The 22,053-nt window shown below is 41.2% G+C and overlaps 1 protein-coding gene across 1 annotated transcript in view; it reads right to left on the reverse strand.

Annotated features, from left to right (window-relative positions):
• Positions 1-22,053, reverse strand: part of XYLT1 (xylosyltransferase 1) — a 204,471-nt gene that overhangs the window by 102,880 nt on the left and 79,538 nt on the right. Inside the window, exon 2 of the mRNA XM_074885941.1 lies at positions 104-635. Within this exon, the coding sequence (XP_074742042.1) occupies positions 104-635 (532 nt within the window). The remainder of the gene's footprint in view (positions 1-103; positions 636-22,053) is intronic.

Here is a 22,053-nt window from a genome sequence, read left to right on the forward strand (position 1 = left end):
TTCCTGCAATAAAGGCAATTTGTCATCAGAAGGCCATTTCAATTATTTAGAATCCTTCCCCCGAGATACCATGTTACTTCTCCTTCACCATCTACCAACTTACCCTCCAGCGTACAGAAACGCGTCACCTTCTCCGGCATCAACTTTCCATGCTTGTGCTGACAATACACATCTGCGATCTCCTGCCGACACTGCTTAGATTTAGCCCGGGACATGGCTGAGATTGCCTCTTTGCCCGTTACCTCACACTTTGGTGGTTGGTCGTATCTCAGTTCAGGGGAGCTGTTTCCAGTTTTTTTTAAATGATGCTGTCTGGGAGACCTGTGAATCTCCTTCAAATCGTTGTTGCTGCTGCTGCTGCTGTTTTTTCCAGGGTGATCACTGAATTGCACCACCTCATTGGAGTTCTTCCCCAGCAGCAAGTTCTCCTTCATCTTCTCCTCTTCCAGTTTCTTTCTCAAGTGCTCCTTTTGCTTGCTAAGGGGTTTTTTCACCAGCTCAGACTGGTGTTTTTGCCTCTGAGTTCTGGGAGCAAAGTTACTGTTATCAATATTTTCAAAGTCCTTGGGGACTGAATTTTCATTATTGCTGTCTGTTCGCATTTTCTCTTTCGGTCGGTGGGAAAAATAGCCATCCTATAAATGGGGAGAAAAATTATACTCATCTTACTAAAAATAATCACAACCCATGCATTACATATGAAAACATAAATCAATTACAATCCAACACACAGCAAAAAATCCCCAGAGCTGAAGGAGACCTCTGAGCTGCCCAAGTCTGCGCAGAACAACCACCCCCTGCACCCCCTTAATCACCAAGCCAGAGTCCAGCCCCCATCTCAGATGGAGCAGGGAGGTTTTACACAGGTTTGTGAGCAATTGTTAACCAGAAACTTCACCCTGACATCATTAAAAATCAATGGCAAAACCAACACAGGTTTCAGTGGAGTGAGAGCAGGTCCTTCATTGCTTTCGTTCATTCCTTATGTTAATGACTGCAGTTTGGTATCCCAGGAACTGTCCCATTTCTCTGCAGAAAGTATCGCATGACTTTATAGCCCCAGCTATAAAGTTTTTCTTTCAGTAAAAGTATTACTTTCAGTGAAGTAATTTTGCTACATTCCAAACTCTTCCTAATTTTGTTTTTTTGAGTTTCTACATAATAAAACTTTGGAAAAGTGTTTCCCACAGGGTGCATTGCAGCCCTGCTGCAGGTGGGAAGCTGCGGCAGCAACAAGGCCTGTGTGAGAGGGTGAGCAGCTGCAGACACTCAGGCTCCCCAGGAGGGTCAGAGCCAGGCTCAGATGTCAGCTCTTAACCACCATGTTCCTCTTCTCCACACTGGGTGCACTTTGATAAATACACAGACCATAACATCGCAATATTTAAAATATATCATATAAAGGAATAGACCATGTAAAATATTTGTCTGATACAGAATAATGCTTTGTTTCAAGATTTCACCCCCGCCTCCACCTATTCCATGGGAACTCATCCTAGCTCATCAACAGCAGAGCAAGCTGACAACACCAGTGAAAAAGGAAGACTATCCCAGGGATCCTAGAAACAACAAAAACCACGGCAATCTGCTCTAGAGAAGATGTGACAGACTAGAACAAAACTGAGAGGCACTTATATGTGTATATTACTATCAGAGGGGAACCTGTCTGATAGCTAGAGGCAGCTATCAGATGACAGAAACTAGCCCTCAAGGCTAGCGGGGGACATAATTTTTAGACCCGTGGAACAGGAATTATCTCCATTTACTAAAGTGATCAACAGCAGATGAAATCAATGGGGAGTTGTTATTAAAACATCTGAAGAGAGGAGTATAAATATTGATAGAATTTTTGAGTCTATCCTGTTTTCTTTCCACTAGAGAAACAAAAATCAGAGGCTGGTAAATGACAGCATCCACTAACGATGACTGATGGGAGCTTCTCTTAACACCTATGAACCACATTTTGTATTCAAAACATTTTACCAGCATTAGCTAATTGTTTCTCACACCTCTTCTGCCAGGAACTATTTAACAGTCAGGTTCTGTAGAGGAAAGAGAGGGAGATAATGACTTATCCAAGGCCATGCAGAGAGTCAGTATCACTTTGACCTCTGCAGCTCAGCAATGAGAAATGTTTGAATAGTTTATTCATTAGAAGATGTGGATCTGTGAGTGACTGAAGTGATTCTCTCTTCATTAATAGCTCCAGCTCACAAGCAGATTTAGCTATCAGACACAGAGGAATGCAGAGATTTAAAAAAACCCCAAAACCAAAGAAACAACAAACACAGAAACCAAAACCCAAACATTTTTCATACAAAGTATTTCCAGTTTGGAGAGAACATATCTTTTTAAAAAAAAATCTTTCTAATTTTTAAGGGCACACATAAAAGCAAATTATTTTTTATGTCTTTCTCAATAGCATTTTTTAGAGAATCATAGAATCATTTAGGTTGAAAAAGACTTTTAAGATCATCGAGTCCAACCATTATCCTAGCGCTGCCAAGTCCGCCACTAAACCATGTCCCTAAGCACCACATCTATACATCTACACATCTACACATCTTTTAAATACCTCCAGGGATGGCACTCCACCACTTCCCTGGGCAGCCTGTTCCAATGCTTGACAACCCTTTCGGTGAAGACATTTTTCCTAATATCCAATCTAAACCTCCTCCGGTGCAACTTGGGGTCATTTCCTCTTGTTCTATCAGTTGTTACTTTGGCAAAGAGACTGACACCCTTGCTACAACGGCCTTTCAAGTAGTTGTAAGAGCATGAGAAGGTCTCCCCTGAGCCTCCTTTTCTCCAGGCTAAACAACCCCAGTTGCCTCAGCTGCTCTTCATAAGACTTGTTCTCTAGACCCTTCACCATCTTCATTGCTTTTCTTTGGACACCAAAGAGAAAAAGATCAAAAAATTGTTTCAAGACAGCCCCCACTCCCATGAATAACCAAACTAAAAAAAACCCTCACAATTATTTTCAGAGCCCAGCTCCCTTCACTTAGCCTATATGTCCAATGTATCTTCAAAGAAAAAGTCCCCTCCAAACACAGCAGCAAACTCCAAATAAAGCAAGACAAATGTAAAGCTTATTAACATCATACCCAAAACATATCCACTGAGGTGTTCCTGCTCTGAGACTTCAGATGTTGTCACGTTCCCTTTGTTGTTCAGCCAACTCCAAAACCTCATCTTAGTTATGACACTTGTATATTTTGACTTGCTTTATTTTAACACACTTGGATCTTGGATTTGTATACGTGAAATAACTCAGAAACTTTAACTGTTGTGCTGTCACATTTCCTCTAAGCTGGTGCTGGAATTCACCTTTTTTCCTCATCAAATAATTAAATGCAAGATTCCCTGCACTCTTGTGTGTATATATATATACACACATAAATATGGCTGCATATATATGTATACACAGCTATATGCCTAATTTAAATTACACTGACCACAAAGAATCAGAACAAAACCACCGCGATCGACAGCAGGACATTCTACCAGACCTCCAATATAGGTAGGAACACACAGAGCTATGCAGAGTTGCAGGTACCTGGATGGATAAATGAGAATAACTAAATAAGACAAAAAAGGGCTGAGGTAAATCTCTTGTGGATTATGCAATCCATAAACACAGCAGGTCACCCAGGGTTTTCCCTTGTCTCTTTCAACATTTTTGTCCCCCAGTTATATGAAACTTAAACACAAGAGGCATCCAAGATGCTACTGATTACATTAATATAAATTTTATATCCCAAACGCAGCCCGAGCTATTCTTTGTAAGTACTCCTTAAATGTCAACAGGTTAAGTAGTGAAATATGAAGGAAACTATGAAAGAGCAAATGAGAATTTTATTTGTTGCATTTCAACAGCAGCAGTGTGCAGAGCGCTACAGGGACACCACTCCACAGTAATACAAAGCATTCCTATCATTAGTTTTCATCATTAATACAGTTTTACAGATAAAAAGTGCTTTAACTTTTTATCTGTAACCAGAGCATTCCACCATGCTGCAACTTAGGGCCAAAATAACTAGCTGCAATGATGGGGAAAAAAAAAATAAAAATCTGTCTCCACCATTAAACTCTTTCCAAGATCTCTAAAGGTGATGCTGCAATAGGATATTTCATCTATCTTGGCAAAATTCCCTCTCACAGTCTGACTGTTGCTGAATGATTTTTCTCTTTAAATTTAAAAAAAAAAAAAAATCCTAATCTGTACAGCAAATGGCATGTTGATAAAGGGGAAAGGAAGAGAGATGTTCACCGTTGTTGGTTTTTTGTGGTAATTCTTACTAGCCACAAATGAGACATTAGCCTGAAGCAGAGCAACAGGCACACATCCTCTCATGTCCTGAGGAGTGCCCAGCCCTGCCGCATGCTCTGCCCTCCTGCCCCATCCAAACCTCTCTAGCTTGGAAAAACCTCAAAGGATGAGTTTTGGGCCCATTTGTGTTTCAAACTGTGATGTTTCAGTCAGGATCTTCGCGCTCAGTATTACCACCCCTGCACGGCCTGGTCAAGCTGCGCAGCTCCCCCGGGACCGGTGGAGGCTGCAGCTCTGGGTGTTTAAGCAGACTGTTCCCACCCGGCCGATGTAGTATGCTTGCAGAGAGCAGCAGAAATCTGTGATGAAACTTCAGGAGAAAAAAGCAAAGCAAACAGCAGATTTACTGGTGTAAGGTTCAGCTCTTCAAACTGGTTTCCTCCTTCAAGTGCTTTTGCTCCTCTGGGAAATGCTTTTTCAATTTTACATGCTGGAATTTGAAAAGACAAATGACATTTAAATGCTTCAAAGTCAGACAGAAAAGTAAGCTTGGCTGTAACTCTTCCCTGCCCACAGGGACAGCAAACACCACAAAATCTCCCTGTCACCGAGGTCACGCTGCGTCTGCAGAGACATCTCTTTGGGAGGAGCAAGGACTAAAAATAAAGCACAGTCTGTAGAACAACTGTACCAAGAGCTATAGATATACATTGAAAAATAAAGACGCGTAACAAATACCACAGTTGGACAGTCAAATTCCAACTTCACACAATCCCACACCTGTTGATGCACTGAATGCCACAAAACCAGAAATCTCCGTCCACCTCTAATCTGCATTTCTCTCTCACAACAACTTTCAACAAAGCTGAGCATGATTTTTACGGTGTAATGATTTCAAGATAGGATCCATCATGACAGCAGAACGTACACGTTTGCAGTGCAGGGGAAATGAAGCTCAGCACTCCGAACTTAGCAGCAGCTGCTGACAGTAAACTGTGTTCATTTGTGAAGTTCAGGGGTACAAACAAAAGCAGCACATGTGGTTTTCAGCTGGCTACATCAGGATGGGTTTTACTTGCTCTGCAATATTTAATTTTTACAGTGGTGGATTAATTGCAGATTTCCATTTGCCACGGATGTCTAAGACATTCAAGTCAGGACAAAGTCATCCCAGAGAAAGATGATCTTGAAACCAGGCGTTCCTGGTTCTGACAGTACCATGGGATGTGTATCAGCAGGTTCACTGTTTCATACATCACCTTTTTCAACTTTTGTCTAGCTATTTGTTAGTAACACCTTCTTATCTCTCTTTGTGCTTGCAAGTCACATTAAATACACTGAAAAAATAACAGGACCAAATTAGAAGCACAGAGCTTAATATAGCCTGTATGTATCCACAGTCAAAGATGAAAGCAGTATTTTCAAACCAACACCCAACACTGCTATTTTTTGTTGTTGTATTGACTTAATCTCATCCACAGAACACATAAAAAAGTTATTACAGAAAGCACCATTTTGGTCTTTGCAATAGAGTAATTCTCTTTAGAACAGAGACAGATCAGAAGAGGCTCTAGCCGAAGTCAGCTCATTTGGGAGGCTACCCTATAAAAACTACCCAGTATTACAGGTCTCAAACATAATACATGCTGTCCAAGAGCAAGTACTTCAACTGTGCTTCCACTACACTCCTGGCAAAACACTCTTTCTGTGTGATCCTACATGTGCTTCTACAGCAGCCCCAGTGACATGGCCCTTTGGGTCTAACAGCAAAAATGGTGCACACTTCCCATGGGAGGTCATGTCTGTAGCTCAGTAATGACCCACTCCTGCTCCTGACACCAATGAAAGCCATTCCACTCTCACAGAGAAGTGCAGGATCAGGTCAAAGTATTTATTCCTACATTTTAAAAGCCGGCTCTGTTTACAGCCTGTATAAAGAAACCTTTGGAGGCTTTTCATCACTTTGTAGCACTGGATTTCAAAGCTCAATTGTGACACTGTGGATATCTATAACAGAACACAGGCCTAAAAGAAAGATTTCCAGAAACAGAAATTTTCAGTCCTAAGTTTATCTGGTTCTCAGAAGATACATGGAGAGGTTAACTGCCAAGTACTCAATAGTAAGAGCCCTGGCAAGAACAGTTTTAATGACTCTGGGGCCTCTTCTGTGTGTGCGCTCTGCAATTCAGCAATAACAAGCAAATACTCCCAAACTGGGAAAGAACAGTCTGTACCCAGGAGCGTGCATGAGATCATTGTCAATTACACACTGATTGCCATTGATGCTAAAAATAATAATAATGTAACATGAATGCAGAAAATAACATTTTAAGCTCAGAGCCATTACATGTAACGAGAGTTTGAATTCTGCTCCATATTCTGCTCCTTGTTGAATGCACAGGTTTTAATTCTTCAAACTCCACCTTTGATGTGTTTTATTAAAATCTGTCACACAGAATGCATGCTCTTTAGTATATTAGCCACTATATCTATGTTGATTGAGGGTCTGGAGCTCAGGTACTATCAGCTTGATTGAATTTGAAGTCCCATCTATCTCTGGAGAGAAAGCCCAGGTTCCTGAGGAGACTGAGGTAGAGCCTTTGTGATCTACTGAGAAGACCATGGAACAAATTGATGCTGTCACCTACTACAGACCCAGCAGCAGCTGCCTTCACTGTACCTAGTACAAATACAGAGAATTTGGAAGAACTTTATGGCCATCTGTAATGACAAATGGATTTTAATGACAGCCTGTTAAGACTCTCAAAGGCTTTGCAAGTAAAACACACACCTGCTCAGCCAGGTCCCAGGTAGTTTGCATACCTGCAGACTGCCTCTCTCCACACATTTTTCACTTGTAACTGTTATGTATATTTGCCTCTAAGTATGTTCAAGCATAAATCTGCATTTGGGTTGCCCAGTATAGAAAACCTAGGTCACTAATTCTCATGTAATCATTCAGGTACAGTTCTCTATCCTAAATTCTAAAGGCAGGAGGTGAAAGACTGTGGCTGCAATATTGATGACAGGAAAACTCCAATAAATCAGCACATTGTCTGTGGAGTAACACACTGTAAGACTAGAATACACTACAAAGCCATCAGGGACCAACTCGCATAGTTGCAGACCACCCCTGGAAGGGATGCCTCTGCCAACAGCTAGGATTAGGTGGTATGACTGCTAATTTTTGCAATATGCAAAAAGCCAACACCAGACCAATTTCAAACCTGCTTTCAAAGAGATAACCTAATGTGCATGTAAATCAGCAGAGACACAAACGTCAGAGGCCTGATGTGCACCCGCTCTGCAGCCAGCAAGGACATGCAGGCTTTGCCTGGCTGAGGGATCCGGCGGGACAGCAAAGCCCCGGGGAGGAGCCGCTCCAGCACCACCCGCCGCACGCCTGCGGAGATCCGCTAGGCTGGACTGCTCCTGGGGGAGGGAAGTTCAAGAACACCCTGGTTAGGCCAAAAAGGCACACTGTAAGAGCTCGCACTTATCTGCGAAAGGTGTTCACTACATCGAGCAGAGCATTTCCGCCCGACAATAAGAAAATGCTCCTTTCTCAGGCAAAGTTACTCGTTGTAGGATTTTTGTATCAAGGAAGTCCTATAAATATTACACAGATGGATGGACCATGTGCGATCAAGCCCTGAATGGCAAATGCTCAGTTTCAGTTTATCTGACACAACTGATTTTCTCCCCAGCATGGAGGGATTTGCTGTCTTTGCATACTGAGAACATATTCTCATGTTCTTCCCCTGGCAAAGCCTGGTACCTTAAAGACACAGCAAAACAAACCAGAAATATGCATATGCACACACTGAGCAACAAGAAAACACACAGACCTCCCTCTAAATACAAAATACTGGACATGCTGGCCTTGAGTGCCAAAATTCTGTACTATAAAGAAACATTTTTTTTTCTCCTGTCACATAATAAAACACATAACAATTATTGATCACAAGTGAACATATGCAATCACTGGGCAGTCACGCAGGATCAGGCACATCTCAGACACAACAAGCGCCCAGAGGTGGTGCAGACACTTGTCACTTTGCTGGGTGAGCTGTGCCGCTCCAGGCTCCGAGCCAGCTCACAGCTCAGGGAGGTGATGAAGAGCTTCAAAATCTGCATCATATATCAAAGCCTTGAAGACACCTGGTCAGTTTTTACAGGACCATCTATTTTACCTGTCCTGTGACCAAGAAGAATTTAAACAGCACTATGAGAAGATAATTAAAACAAGTTTCTGTTCAATATTACTTACAGCTCTGTGACATATTATTTTGTAATGCTTGTTAATTATTCAATAATTATAACTTCCAATTGCCAGAGGAGTCAGAGGACAGCCTCTCTACAAGCAAGGGCTGCTCCTGAATTAAATCCTTTTTTTTCTGCTCTAACCTTTGTGTATTTGAGGGCTGTTTCTTAGTTGAAACCAAAACCTTTCCCCCCAGCAGAACTACAAACATTACACTATGGTCTTCAGAACAAGAGCAGAAATTATAAATACTCCTCATGCTCCGGTGGGCTCAAAAATCTGATTTCATCCCCTCTTTTGAAACAGCTGTCTCCCTTGGCACACAGCCAAAGAAACTTCTTCAGACCACCCGTCCCACAGGCAGCTGCAGGCTGCCAAACCAAGAAGCACGGCAACTTCAGCCCCACAGCTGATTCCCAAGGCCATCATGGGAAGCAGCTTCACTCCACTCTCCTTTTCTGAATCCAAGAAAAACCATCTTTCTTCATCACTGTAAAACAAAACTACAGTCATTTGCCTGGAATTGTCCAAAAGTTCATTATTCTGCTAGATGCATACAGAAGGATGGTCACCATCAGAATAATAACTAATAATTAAAAAAAAAAAAGTCATAGCAACAAATTGCTGAGCGAAGCAGAAGAAAGGGTCTCTCCTTTCCCACTGTCAGACCAAGTGAGCCCATTCCCCAGGATGATCAAGCGTGTCGCGCTGACATGCTGATGGCTCTGCAGGAGCTTCGGGCACCTCACCTGTGGGCTGCAGCCCACCGCAGTCCGGAGGCTGAGCATCACGGCAGGTATCATATCCTGTGCTCAACGGCAGGGATTTCAACATCCTTTAGACACTCATTTCAATGGGTCAGAAGGCCAATGTGTCAAGGAAGGTGTTTTCCTAGTGAGGGTAGGACCCTGCCATTACAAAATCAACTGCAGATACAGCACTCACCCTATTGTTGCTTGTCCTACCACCTCCAGATGTTTCAAACTATTTCTGCTTGAAATAGTCGTGCAGCCGCAGGGACACAGACATCCTGCCGCGCCATCAAAACGAACAAGAAATTGTGAACTTTAGTCAAAGACGTGGTTGATGCGCCACAAGACCCTTGGAAAACTATTACTTTTGGCAGGTTTGGACAAAAGCATGGCCAAAGAGAGCAGATGGAGAAACGACAGCAGATGTTAATGTAGTCACATTTTTCCATATGTTTTTCCATTTCGCTGTAGTAAGTACATTGTACTTCAGTTGTCATGGCTAAAGACTTGTGAGAAACATTTTGTGAGAAAATATTAAGTTACTTTATGCCTGACATTAAAAAAATGAGATACAAAAGGTGAAAACAAATTTACTGACTTTGACCTTGCTAGCTGGTAAAGACAAAAGATGTAATTGTTTCAAACACTGTCCTTTCTGTTATGTAAAAGGATTATGAGAAAAAGCAATAATTTGGGTTAAAAGGGGGATTCTGATACTTGAAAAAGCATGAGTCCTTCAGGATTCAGCGCTAACAAATACTTACAGGCACTGCCCATATTTTTATACTTGCATTTCAAGGCTGCAGAGTAACAGACGGACCACCACAAAGTGCACAGGGGGACCCTGCACTGCAACATCTGCAATGGTAAGTGGTTCTTTGAAAAATTATTTTTTCCTTCCTTTCCAAAAATGTTACCAATTATTTTGGGTTTTTTTTAACATCAACTTCAGCAGTACGTTCCAAAACACCAGAAACAACATTGTAAAAATATCATTAATGGAGTTGCTTTTTTTTCCTTTTTGCATACATAACATCTGTACATTAAGGAAAGCTGTTCTGGTTTTAAATAGAATAAAAACAGCTTCAAAACTCTGGCTGCTTTCCTCAGAACAGTTTTTCTGTTTCTTGCTAACATGTGACTTACTTTTCAGAGTGATTTAGATTAGGGAGTAAAACAATATTGCACCCCTCAAGAGTCCAAACAGATTTTCACATTTGCTCCAGCTTAGCACAGTAACTGTAAGAACAGCCATATTGTATTAATATTGTAATTTCCAATGTTCATCTGGTTATTAAAAAGTTCAGAATACTGCTAGAGGGAGCTGTGAAAGCACATATCCATAGTATTTCAAAAATTGACAACTTTGTTTTCTGCCAATTTAAACTTCTTGGGAAAATTTGTACTTACACGGGAGGACTGGAAGACACCACAGACTAGTCAAATTTATTCACTCTGTAACAGAATTTGATTTATAACCACTAACTGCCCCCGCTTTACGCATATTGTTCCCTTTCAAATGATGCCTGATCTCATTATCAGACTCAAGACTAATGCATGCAGCCCTTCTCTTGGCAAAGGTCCCTCCCAATCAAACTCACCAACAGTAACATCAACGCTGAGTTCAGGCAGGCTCTTTTGCCTGCATATAAATACAAATGCGCATATACATACATATGCAAACACACACATACATATTTTAATAGTTTCCGGCTCTGCTTTGCAGTGCAGTTAGCTCTGCCTCGATGCAGGCAAGGGAACCTACCCTTGCATGACACAACACATTGCTCCATTCCCAGGCAAACAAACCCTCAAAAGACTGTTCACTTTGAGCAACTGTCCTGGAACATTTACCAGCATTATTAAGCCTTCTGGATTCATTTCAGCTTAACCACATCTTTAAACAGAATTCACCACAAAACTAGGAAAGAGATGAAGGAGGACTGGCCTGACAGTGCAAAACGCAGCTTCTGAGGAAGCTCAGGAAAACCCTGGAGGTTTTATTTTCCTACAGCTTCTTCCCAAGAGAAGATGGATTTTATAATCCTTGCAATGAAGAGTTCAGACATGAAGGAGCTTACAAAGAAGTCAGCCCTTTCTCAAGGGAAAGGTAATTTAAGTGACTTTTTATATTAATGTCTACTGTTTTGTGGTCCTTGAACAGGACCCTCAAACAGCATTTGGAAAGGCATGCAGTTTTGTGGAGTAGCAGCAGATACTAATGTCCCACAACTTTTTAACAGGCATAGGGCTATTTGTGCTATTCTCACTCCTTCCTGAGAAGGCTTCACCCGGGGGGTGGCACGGCACAGCACAGCACAGCACCCGTGTCTGCACAGGGCTGGGCCCTGGGCTCACACAGAGACATCTTCTGGGGCATGGGACAGGAATTCAGCAGGTAACGTCACGAGTGGTATATCTACATAGTTGTTTTTCCTGATGATTATTCTAATACTGAAATGAAAATGTGATGTTCTGTGTTTTTATTTATCACCAAATTGTGCTGCTTCATTATTTCACAAAGGTGCTCCAGAGAAACTGTATATAAATAAATAACACAAAATAAGGATAGGAGTAAAGCTCAATCACTTGAATGTTCATAATATGGACACAATAACCACACTGAATACCCATTACCAGCCAACCTGTTCATCAATTTTTTCTCCTACCTCCCCCTCTCAGTGACCCACCCCATAAAAAATAGCACAGCTAATCTGAACTGAATTCCTCTGCTTTTATCTCTATTTCTTTCATCCAAAATTCAGCCAATATACACTTTATATCTTTAAAAACAGTAGTATACACTTGAAATTGCTTCCTGGTGACTTGTTATTAACTAGATTCCAGCTAAATTCATCTGGAGGCCTATTCCAACTCCAATCTAAACAATCTCAAGCAGCCCACGGTGAATTACCGAGACAGGCAATAGGATCTCTGGCAGCTATAGAAATTAAACATAATTAAAATATGGATGGTAGAAACCAAAGATACCCTCACATACAAATGAAAACATCCTTGTAAAATACGGTCAGTTTAGCACAAACATATTCAGCCTTAATTAGGTAGAAAATCTGTTTAGATGAATACAATGCAAAGAATAATAATGAACTTCAAGATTACATTTTGTTACTTGGAGGGAAAAAACAACACAAATAAATGGGAAGTAATTGGAGCTTATTTAATAGTCTCAGACTATCAGCTTGAACAACTCTAATCATTAAAGACCCTGCAGTGATCTTCTACTGATAAATGTTGTTAAATCAGAATTACAATACGACAAGCATGAGGAGCAAAGCCTATTAATATGAGCAGCACTAAAAGAAATAGATTAATTCACATCTTTTTTCACCTGCCCAGCACCACAAGAAGTCTTTGAACCAAGCATGCAGGAACGAAAGGCCTCTGTTTCCCCTAGTTTTGGGTGAGACTGAAATATGAACACTTCAGTATGAGTGCTTACTGCACAAGGACTGCAGACAGGCAACAGTTACCCAGTGCTAGATAGAGCAACACAAAGTCTGGTATCATGGGGCCCAAATATATTATCCTGTATCTACTAATCGAAACAAGCCAAACAGACCCTTTCATGCAAGTGCAGAGCACTGCTTCTGGAGCCAAGGACTGGGAGGGATAGGTGGACATTTGCAATGCTTGCTTGTAGTACAGACCCAGTGAAGCTTCTTGCTGGTGAAAGACAACCTCTGCTTCTACCATTTCCTTTCTACCCATGGAGACGAGGTTACTTCTAACCAACTCTTCTCTCCCCTGCCCATTCCCCTGAACAGAGAGAGATGGCAGGGTAGAAAGACTGTCTCTCTTATTCTTCTTTCTCCAAGGACTGTCTCAAGGTCACTGTCCTCACGAGTTGTTCCAGAGCCGCTCCGCAGCCTTCTGTGCAGCTCTGTATGGGCTGTCCCTGCTGTGCTGGTAAGGCAGTGACCAGGTGTAGGCAGGCGCATTTCTCACAGCAGCCCTGCACTGTGCAACTGGGAAATTCTCTCTCCCATCAAAACCACATATGGTTTGCATCCAATATCCAAATTTTCTGCCCATATAAACTGGCATGATTCCTACAGGTTCATGGAAGTGTGCCAGCCAGTGCTAGGAGATGATTTTAAAAATGGGGATGTTAATCCTGGAAGATGTCCTGTCCTCTTGGTCACGGGGCAGACTTCCACACCCACCACAAAATTACTTGGGAAAAGAGGCTTTTAGATAATGGTTTGTATCTTCACAAAAGGTTCTTCTGCAATATCAGTAAGTTACATTAATAAAGTGAAAATTGAAGAGGCCAGAGGATGTTATTATGGTCTCTGCCACCTGCCTCCTTAGCTCCCCTGTCAGCAGTTAAGTCTTCCCAAAAACAGCCTGGGACCTGGCCTCAACAAGGGTTGCTTATGTGGTACTGCATTCACTGTTCTTGTTACCACGTTCATTAAGAGCTATACAAATGAGCAGTTTTAACAGCATGATGAAACATTGAACAGAGATTTGGGGCTGTAGCAGATGTAGCAGAATACAGGTTTCCAACACCAAAAAAAGATGCACCTTAAGTTCAAAAACTTGTAATTTTATTGGCTCCAGTAAAGATAGTGGAAAATATGTGTGTTAGTAGAAGCCTTCAAAAAGTTTTCCAGGAAACTGCCCTCCACCCTTACTTGAATGGATATTCATTTTGCAGACAAAAACCTTCTTCTGTACCGCACTAAACACGCTGACTACATTTGAGCCAAACACCAGATTGCATAGTGCCCTACTTTCTTTAGCCACATAAGAGTCTTCCACTCACGCTGTAAGCACAGTTCTGTCAAAACAGTGATTTGTAATTACACTGCATTTAACAATGGTCATCTTTCCCTAACTCCTCACTTACAGTTATTGCAGAAACAAGGAATCACTCCACACACAATGATCAAATCCCAGCATATACACATCCTCAACTGACAGAACTAGATCAACAGCACAGCATAATGTTAATTTACCTAGTCACTATTCATAGACTATGTCATGCAGAAAACTCAGATCACAATATACTCCCCATTGTTTTAACTAACATCATTATGTTAGTGCATCACAAAAATATTTCTATCTAAGGGCAAGCACTGGCCTTGCAACTATGCCAAAGGTTTATTTGCAATCAGCACTTTTTTGTGTGATCTAAAATAAACTTTATTCCAGGGACCTTAGGAAGTATACCAGCTTCTTCTGAAAGCATAGGGAAATTCAAGTCCTATTTTACTTTTATATTCTTGGTGGACACATAATTCAGTAATTTCTTGCATGGAACAAATTTGCAATGTCTTCTTTTGCAACATGGCTACTCACACTTTACTGATGGTGAGCCCAATGTCGTTGCAGGGCCAGGCTCAGGTATACAATGCTGTACAAATGGCAGAACACACCAGCATAAGCAATACCTTCCTTCAGGCCCTGGCTCTGAACACTCTCCAGTCCCTCTTTTAAAGGCTTACCTAACTCTCAGGCAAGTTTTAGAGTTTATACTCAGTCCTCCATCCTATAACCCTGGTCTGTCTTACAGGGTCAAAATTGTCTTCCACATAAGACCAACAGAGTCCATGGCATTACTGTAGAGATGTATTCTTGACTGAGGCTTAAATGATTTTTTTTCCCCATTTCTAGTACTATAAACACATGCTCACTCAGTTATATCAGTATGTACTTACATATATCTGCCATTCTAACTCTCCACTTGTGGCATCTACCATGCCTAAATATTCAATGAACTAAAGTTATGGTTTGGATGTCCACCATGAAACCCTGCCCCATACAGGCTGTGAACAACTTGCATCCCTCAGCACTTTTCCCAGATATCCTGTCTCATTCTCCCAGGGATCTACCTGCCACTGAGGAAACCTTAAGTAAGTGCTAATAAAATATTTGATCAAAATAGCAGGTTTGGGCTGTATTACAAAGTCATTTGCTTGCTTAATCATTGGCAGAGGAGTGCGGGCATGTGTTAGCAGCTCCATATAACATGTTCTCTCAGACCTCACCCATCAGCAATATGTGAAAAATCACACGTTAGCTTCAGCAGCATGAATCTGAGTAACCTCTAACTTGCATACCTAAAGGTTCAATGGATCAGCTTCTTCTACAGTAGTCTGAATTTCCTTTGTAAACAAACAAACAAATAAATTTACTGCCATGCACAGAAACAGTAATGAAAAGCAGGTCTTGTCTGTCAAGAAATTCTTATTTGGCTCTTCCTCATATCACCCTATTCTAAAGCAACAAAATAATGTACATTGAGACTGAAAACTTTAAATTTGGGTCTACAAATAGATATTGTGTGAATTTTATCAAATTTATCTGAAATTTTGATAAATCATCTTCTACAGCATCAGCACTGGTCCAAAACAAGCTGAGTGTGGGAATATGATGCTATCAACACACACCAGTGGCATTATTTCCACTTAACCGATATTAAATGGGTAGCAGAACTTGCAGGATGAAGTTACTACCTTTGGCTTTCTAACCAGTTGCTCTTTGGACATCTGGATTTTTTTCTTGATTTTGCAGCACTTGTCAACTCCCAACAAGCACTGTGATGTGGTGAAAGGCAAAGACACCTTTCAGTCAGTACTCTGTTTACAGTGACAAGCTGTTAGAGACTCCACACATTCAGCAGTGCTCTCTCTCATGGGGCCAATGGGAAATGCAATCACAGCTTCCCCTCTGTTTTTATATTTCAAGCTTGGTGCGCAGGACAGGCTTTAGTCGTTTACATATGGGAGAGTTCTCTTTTACAAGCCCGTTTAATAATCTAGAGCAACCCTGGTGTACATACTACTGTAATACACCTTTTGGAAAGAAACTTTGTTCTGAGAATTTCCTGATTGCTGTAACACAGTTCCATTTGCAGAGACAGTACTATGATGGGGCATACATCATGCTATGTATATCTGCCAAAACATGTATTTCCCGTTAGTATTTTCACTATGCCAACCAATCCAAATATCAAAGTGACACCTGGCAAGTATAATGCTATATATTTACCAAAATAATAATAATGCTTCAGCAAAGTAGTATTTTCAAGGGTTTGAAGTGATGAAAATCTCTCTCTAAAATCTTATCTAGTATGCATAAACTGCAAAGGTGAGGGCACTGCCAGAAATCAGCCTAAGGGAACTATCGGTATTACAGATTTGGAGCTAACAGTTTGTAATCCATGGTTTGTAAGGACAGATGTATCAACAGCCCTACATGAAGCAATACCAATGAGAGACATACACACGCTGTGTACCTTTTGTGATGGGTGTAGATAAAGTACTGCCAGTTTGTAGGCTTTGGCTGTTTGGTTGGTGCTTTCCATATATCCAAGAAAAAAGACTATTACCTTATTTTCTCTGATTACCTACTGCCCTCTCAGTGACATAATGCTGCTATGAAAGAAAATTCAGCATTTCCAGACTTCGGGTCCTTGTGCACAGCTGCTAGGCAGCAGATCGCTTCCCATGGAAGCAGCCTGTAAAACCCACAGACACCTCAACACTTTCCTGGAAAAGCCCCTTGTGGCGACAGGTTGCACATAATTCCGTTTTTGAACTCCGTGAAGTTTAAGGAGAAAAAGCATGGGAAAGAGGCCGAAACACAGGGTTTTACCAGCTCCCCCGCTTCCCTCCCCACCGCCCCCATGCCGGGCAAGCCCCGATGCACAAGAAGGATGGCACAGAAATGTTTACTCAAGAGTGTGCTGGCTGGAATACCAATGCAGCCCCGCAATGAGCTTAACAGCAAACAGGAAGGAGGAAAAAAAAACCTCTGCCACAAAAGAAACAAATAGCCGGAGATGAGCTTTCCCAGCAGGTACCACATTGCAATTCAGAGCGTGGCGGTATCAGAGATCAGCCCTTGCGATACAGGAGGCTCCTCTGGGAAAACAAGCTCTAGGTTCCTATCACTTCTAAAGGCAGGACCACTGATTATTGCCAGCAGATCTGAAATTGGTGCCCTTTATTACTCTTTATTAGCATCAAATTATGTTAGCCAAGCAGATTTGAAGAAATCTGATGCAAGCAGAAGCCTGCTGTAAATACTCATGTGAAAAGATGCATTTTGCATGCGGTGAAAGCCGAAAATGAGCTGTCGTCTTTACTTAAATTCATGTATTGTCCTTTATAACAGCAAAAGCCTTTATCAAGAAGAAACAACATTAGCCTCTCTCGCTGGCCCAGATTCTCAGTTTATGCCCAGATAAATTTTACATTCCTCTGAAAGTAGAGACTTTGACTGACTGTTAAAATGTACATGGGCTATTATTGGCTCCTAGATTTGCTCAACGAAATTCAAGAAGAGCAGACACAGGAATCTATTAGGCAACATTTTCTCTTTGTGTTGAAATCTCTAAGATAATGAATGCCTTGGAAAAAGCAACAAGATTACTATCATCCTTAACTCTTTGACCCAATGCATGAGCTGGGATGCTTCCAGTAAACAAGTGGTTTATGATGATTTTATAGAAGTGATTAAAATAAGAATCACTTGAATTATATTTTCCTTCCCTGTCTGTGAATAAATGTGTCCTAGTTAGCCAAAAGTCCCTGTTGACACAGAATATTGCAGCAAGACAGGAGCAATGGTTGAAAACCCCCCCTATTCATTTTATTTGCCATCAATTTTCCAAGCAAAGAGGGAATGACAATCACTTTACACAACAGCTATAAATACAAATTCCTCTGTTCTGTACAGTCAACAAAACTGTTCCCATGTGTAAGTGTATTACTTCAGTGCTGGTTTTACAGATCAAGGTGAAATTCTGGCAGTCCCCATCCAGAAGTCAATAGAAAAGAGAAAGTCAACCTTTCACTGCTGGCAAGTCCCACTGCTGACATCATCCCCATGCAGATCCAGCATGTCAGAGCACAGTCCTGCTCAGAAAATACAGAGTCTTCATCGGTGGCTCAGTGACTGAACTTAGAGCAAATCTAGATTGTGAGCTACAATCCACAGCCATCAAAGCTCCAATGGTGAGCATCAAGAGCGTACATGCACAGTGCCCGAGCAGCAGATACAGCCTGATACACAACATCAGCTGCCTGTCTCTCACCTGGACAAACCACATTTCTACAGGTGATCCAGCAATATCATTCAGCCCTTGGTCCCTTCAAAGGTGCCAGCCATGGACTGGTTTTAAAATCATAAACAGCAACTGCTGTGGTAAAACAATTGGGTTTTAAAGCTAGAATATTCCTTATCACCAAAAAAATGCATAGGCAGAAAGTAATGAATTAATTACATGTTTTTAACTGTACTGAGCAATTGGACTGCTTGCAATGCTGATTATTTTATGTAATGTCCGTATTTTAATGCAGTCTCCTGTAAGGAACCAATACTTTTTTACAACATATTTCCAGATATTTAAAGTTTGGTGAACTGGCTGGCATAGAAATTTCTGAAGCGCTGAACACATCTACCAAATGGAAAGTGCCTCCAAGTATGTCCAAAATCACCAAATTCTTAAGCAAGGAATCACTAACAAAACAAGATGACATTGCATGAGAAAGTTGCAAAAGAGCGAGCTTTTTCCTTCCCTTGTTCCTTTACACCACTGCTTTTATTATGCAAAAATACTTCTACCACAAAATGTGCACCTGTTTCTCTATAGTTACATTTGTGCAAGCTATGTGGAGAACACAGTGCATACAGTGGGGACTGGGCAAAATGGTGGAATTCAAAGAAGCCAATAAAACAGTAGAAAATATATCCATGCTGTGATTCATCTCACTACCTCTCCATTTAGTATCTCAATGAAGTTTTATAGGATTCAGTTCACTGAAGGAGGCACCTAAGCTGGAACAGTTCCCAAGAACATGGGATCCACCACAAGAGCAGAGATCTCTCATAGGCCCATCACTGCATGAACCAGGCTGTACTAACAGGGCAGTAGTTGAAACAAAGTAGTCATAACAAAAGCAGGAAAGTATATTTACTTCCACTGCTCTTCTAGGCATCTGGGGAGGCAGAACAGGAGAGAATGGTGAAATGAAGAATATCTAATACCAGACAAAAACCATGCATGAAGTCAGATAAAAATTGTGTCTGAGCAAGGAAATGGCATATCTGTTGCATATAGGAGTAAAAATGCAGATACACAGCTCAACAAGCAGGGAAAGGGCAAAGCCAAACATGTCAACTGCAAGGCAACTACTGGACATGAAAAAATTAATTGACAAGTATTCGTAGGATATTATTTAACACCAATCCTCTTGTCTGTCAGTCATTCATTAACTGCAAAAAAAGTCTTTAAAAAGCAGTATTTAATTACTCATGGAATATTTTAATTGATATTACAAAGCAGTAGTTTTTAATTACAGATCATATTAATACAAATATGGTCTGATCATGATCATTAGCATTTACTGTAGTGATCTTGTTCACCAACACAGTGTCTTTGTATTTAAAGTAAAATGTCATTAAAAAGCCATGGGAACTTCATCATTAGTGTGTGGGTAGTGTAATCTTAATTTCCTCCTGCAGATATTGAACTGAGACCAATCATGCAAGATTTTCCAGTATGTAAAACAACCATCACTTTTCATTACAAAGAATATGAAGCAAAAGGAACACTGAAATAACAAGGCTAAAACAATTTTCCAGATTTAGAAAATCCTGTGCCACACTTTGTCTAGGAGCACTTTTTTCAAGAGCTAAATTTTCCCAGGAATTCTGAAAACAAGGTGTAATGTCCCTTTGTTCAGAGTTCAATTCTGGGTCGACAAGTAAGCCAACAATAAGCTATTCAACCTACCTCTCATGCAGATAGTGGCACGATCTCAAGTGTCTGGCAGATTTTTTTTTTTATTTAAGAAAAGCTGACTGAAGATCAGTACAACTGCCAGAGGCTGAAGATTCTTGATAATACAGAAATGGTCAAGCAGATTTAATGGCAAAATGTATAAAAGCAAGAGTAATGCATGACTCAGAAAAGGGAGTTACAGAAGAAGAAAAAAAATCTTCAAAAATAACTTCTGTCAAGCAAGTGCAGACTCTGACATCAGCACACAGGGATGTGAAGGTAGACAGTCAGCTTTCAGAAATGTTAAATGAAGGGCCCAGACCTCTGAGATCCTGAGTATTTTACAAAATCAGACAAGAAGGAAGAGAAAGAAGGAAAATATAAAGCAAACAGCTTTCTAAAATATAATGTGTAAATGTATATGTAACAAAAAGTATATACATTCATCAGAACTTACGTGACATAATAAGAAAGAATAAGGAGTTCCATAAACATTGAGATTATTCTCTAGAAAACATGGACAGTTTAAAGAACTGAACTCTGGATTAAGTCTGTTTAACACTTATTTAGCCCTCAGTCTCCTTCAGACTATAATTTCTGATCCAATCTTGAACCTTGCTGTTGGGCATCCTTCCTGTCAGATGCCATCAACAGCTGATAAAATGCCCTTTGTGTTTCTCTTTGAATCTTGTCATATCTCTCAGCTTCTGCTTTGGTGTTCAATAGTTCACCAGTTCACCTTTCGTCTGATTGCTGCCCTTGCTCAGGTTCCAACCTTTGCAGAGCTGCAGACCTGTCAGACAAGGAACAAAAGACTCTTTTCTAAATAGATAAGGGAACACAGAAACAGCCATGGGTCAGGTTCCATTTGCAGTCAGGACAGCGGCTGGATTCTGTGAAGTGCTGTCAAGATGAGTCAGGCTTCCTCATCTGCTGGCTTGATGGTGAAAGTAGATGAAATCTCCAAACACTTTTCAGCCCTGAAGCTGTAACACAGCTTCAGGTAAGGACCTGAACACCAAAACAAAGGACAATTGCACTGGTTCCCCACCCCATCCGTCCTTACACTATATCCACCTACATGAGGCTGCCTCTTGCACTGCTGGACCGGAGAGTTGCATCAACATGAAGGTCTCTGTGTCAGCATGGCTCAGGAGCTCATCATGATTTAATACCCTTGCCCTGCAAGACTGGCTGAACAAAACCACCCAGAGGCATACTGGGATCAAAAAAGCCACCAGTATTTTTCAGTTCTTTGACAGCAATGAAAGTCATCAACCAAAACTTCCAAGTTTCTTCCTAATAACCCTTGAGGTCAAAAATCTTTTCTTTCTCAGAGTGACCCAACAAATTGGCATCAACACTTTGCTGCCTTCTTCTCTCACAATTCTTTCCAAAGTTCTAGATAAAAATAACATTTTCACAATGAGTTTAGTAGTTTAGCTCTAAAGGCTTATTGGTCAAACTGCAAGTGATTTGAGTATAAATGAAAACACAGATTTGACATTTCTAGCAGTTAACTCCCCAAGACATGGTTGTATTTCCATTGTTGTCAAAGTGCTGGAGCAAGCTTCAAGACTACACCATGCAAATCTGAAATGAGGATGGGAGTCCTGGCCTTGCTGAGGCCTCCTAGAGCTTCCCAAATGCATGGGCCACATGTTGCAGTGCACCTCAGGGACACCCACTGGAACAACACACCCTCCATCCACCAGGCTACGGGCCACATGAAATGAATTTGCAGGCTGGGCCAGTCCACAGGACACAAACTCTGCCCAGTTGATGTGAAGAGCAGATGTAAGTGGTATTGCAGCTGCAACCATTGCAGCCATGACTTGGTGTGAAGGTAGCAGGGGCTAAATCAAATGGAAGTCACTGGAAAAGCTAACAGTGTCCTAAACCAAAGTTAATCAGTACGTCATGTATACCGTGGCACTGCAAAGCCAGCTAACTACAGCAACAAAAGTTTTGCCAGATCTAGCTGGTGTTTGTTACCCCCACAGCGGAA

This window comes from Strix uralensis, chromosome 16 (genome assembly GCF_047716275.1).
Source record: "Strix uralensis isolate ZFMK-TIS-50842 chromosome 16, bStrUra1, whole genome shotgun sequence".
NCBI lineage: Eukaryota > Metazoa > Chordata > Aves > Strigiformes > Strigidae > Strix > Strix uralensis.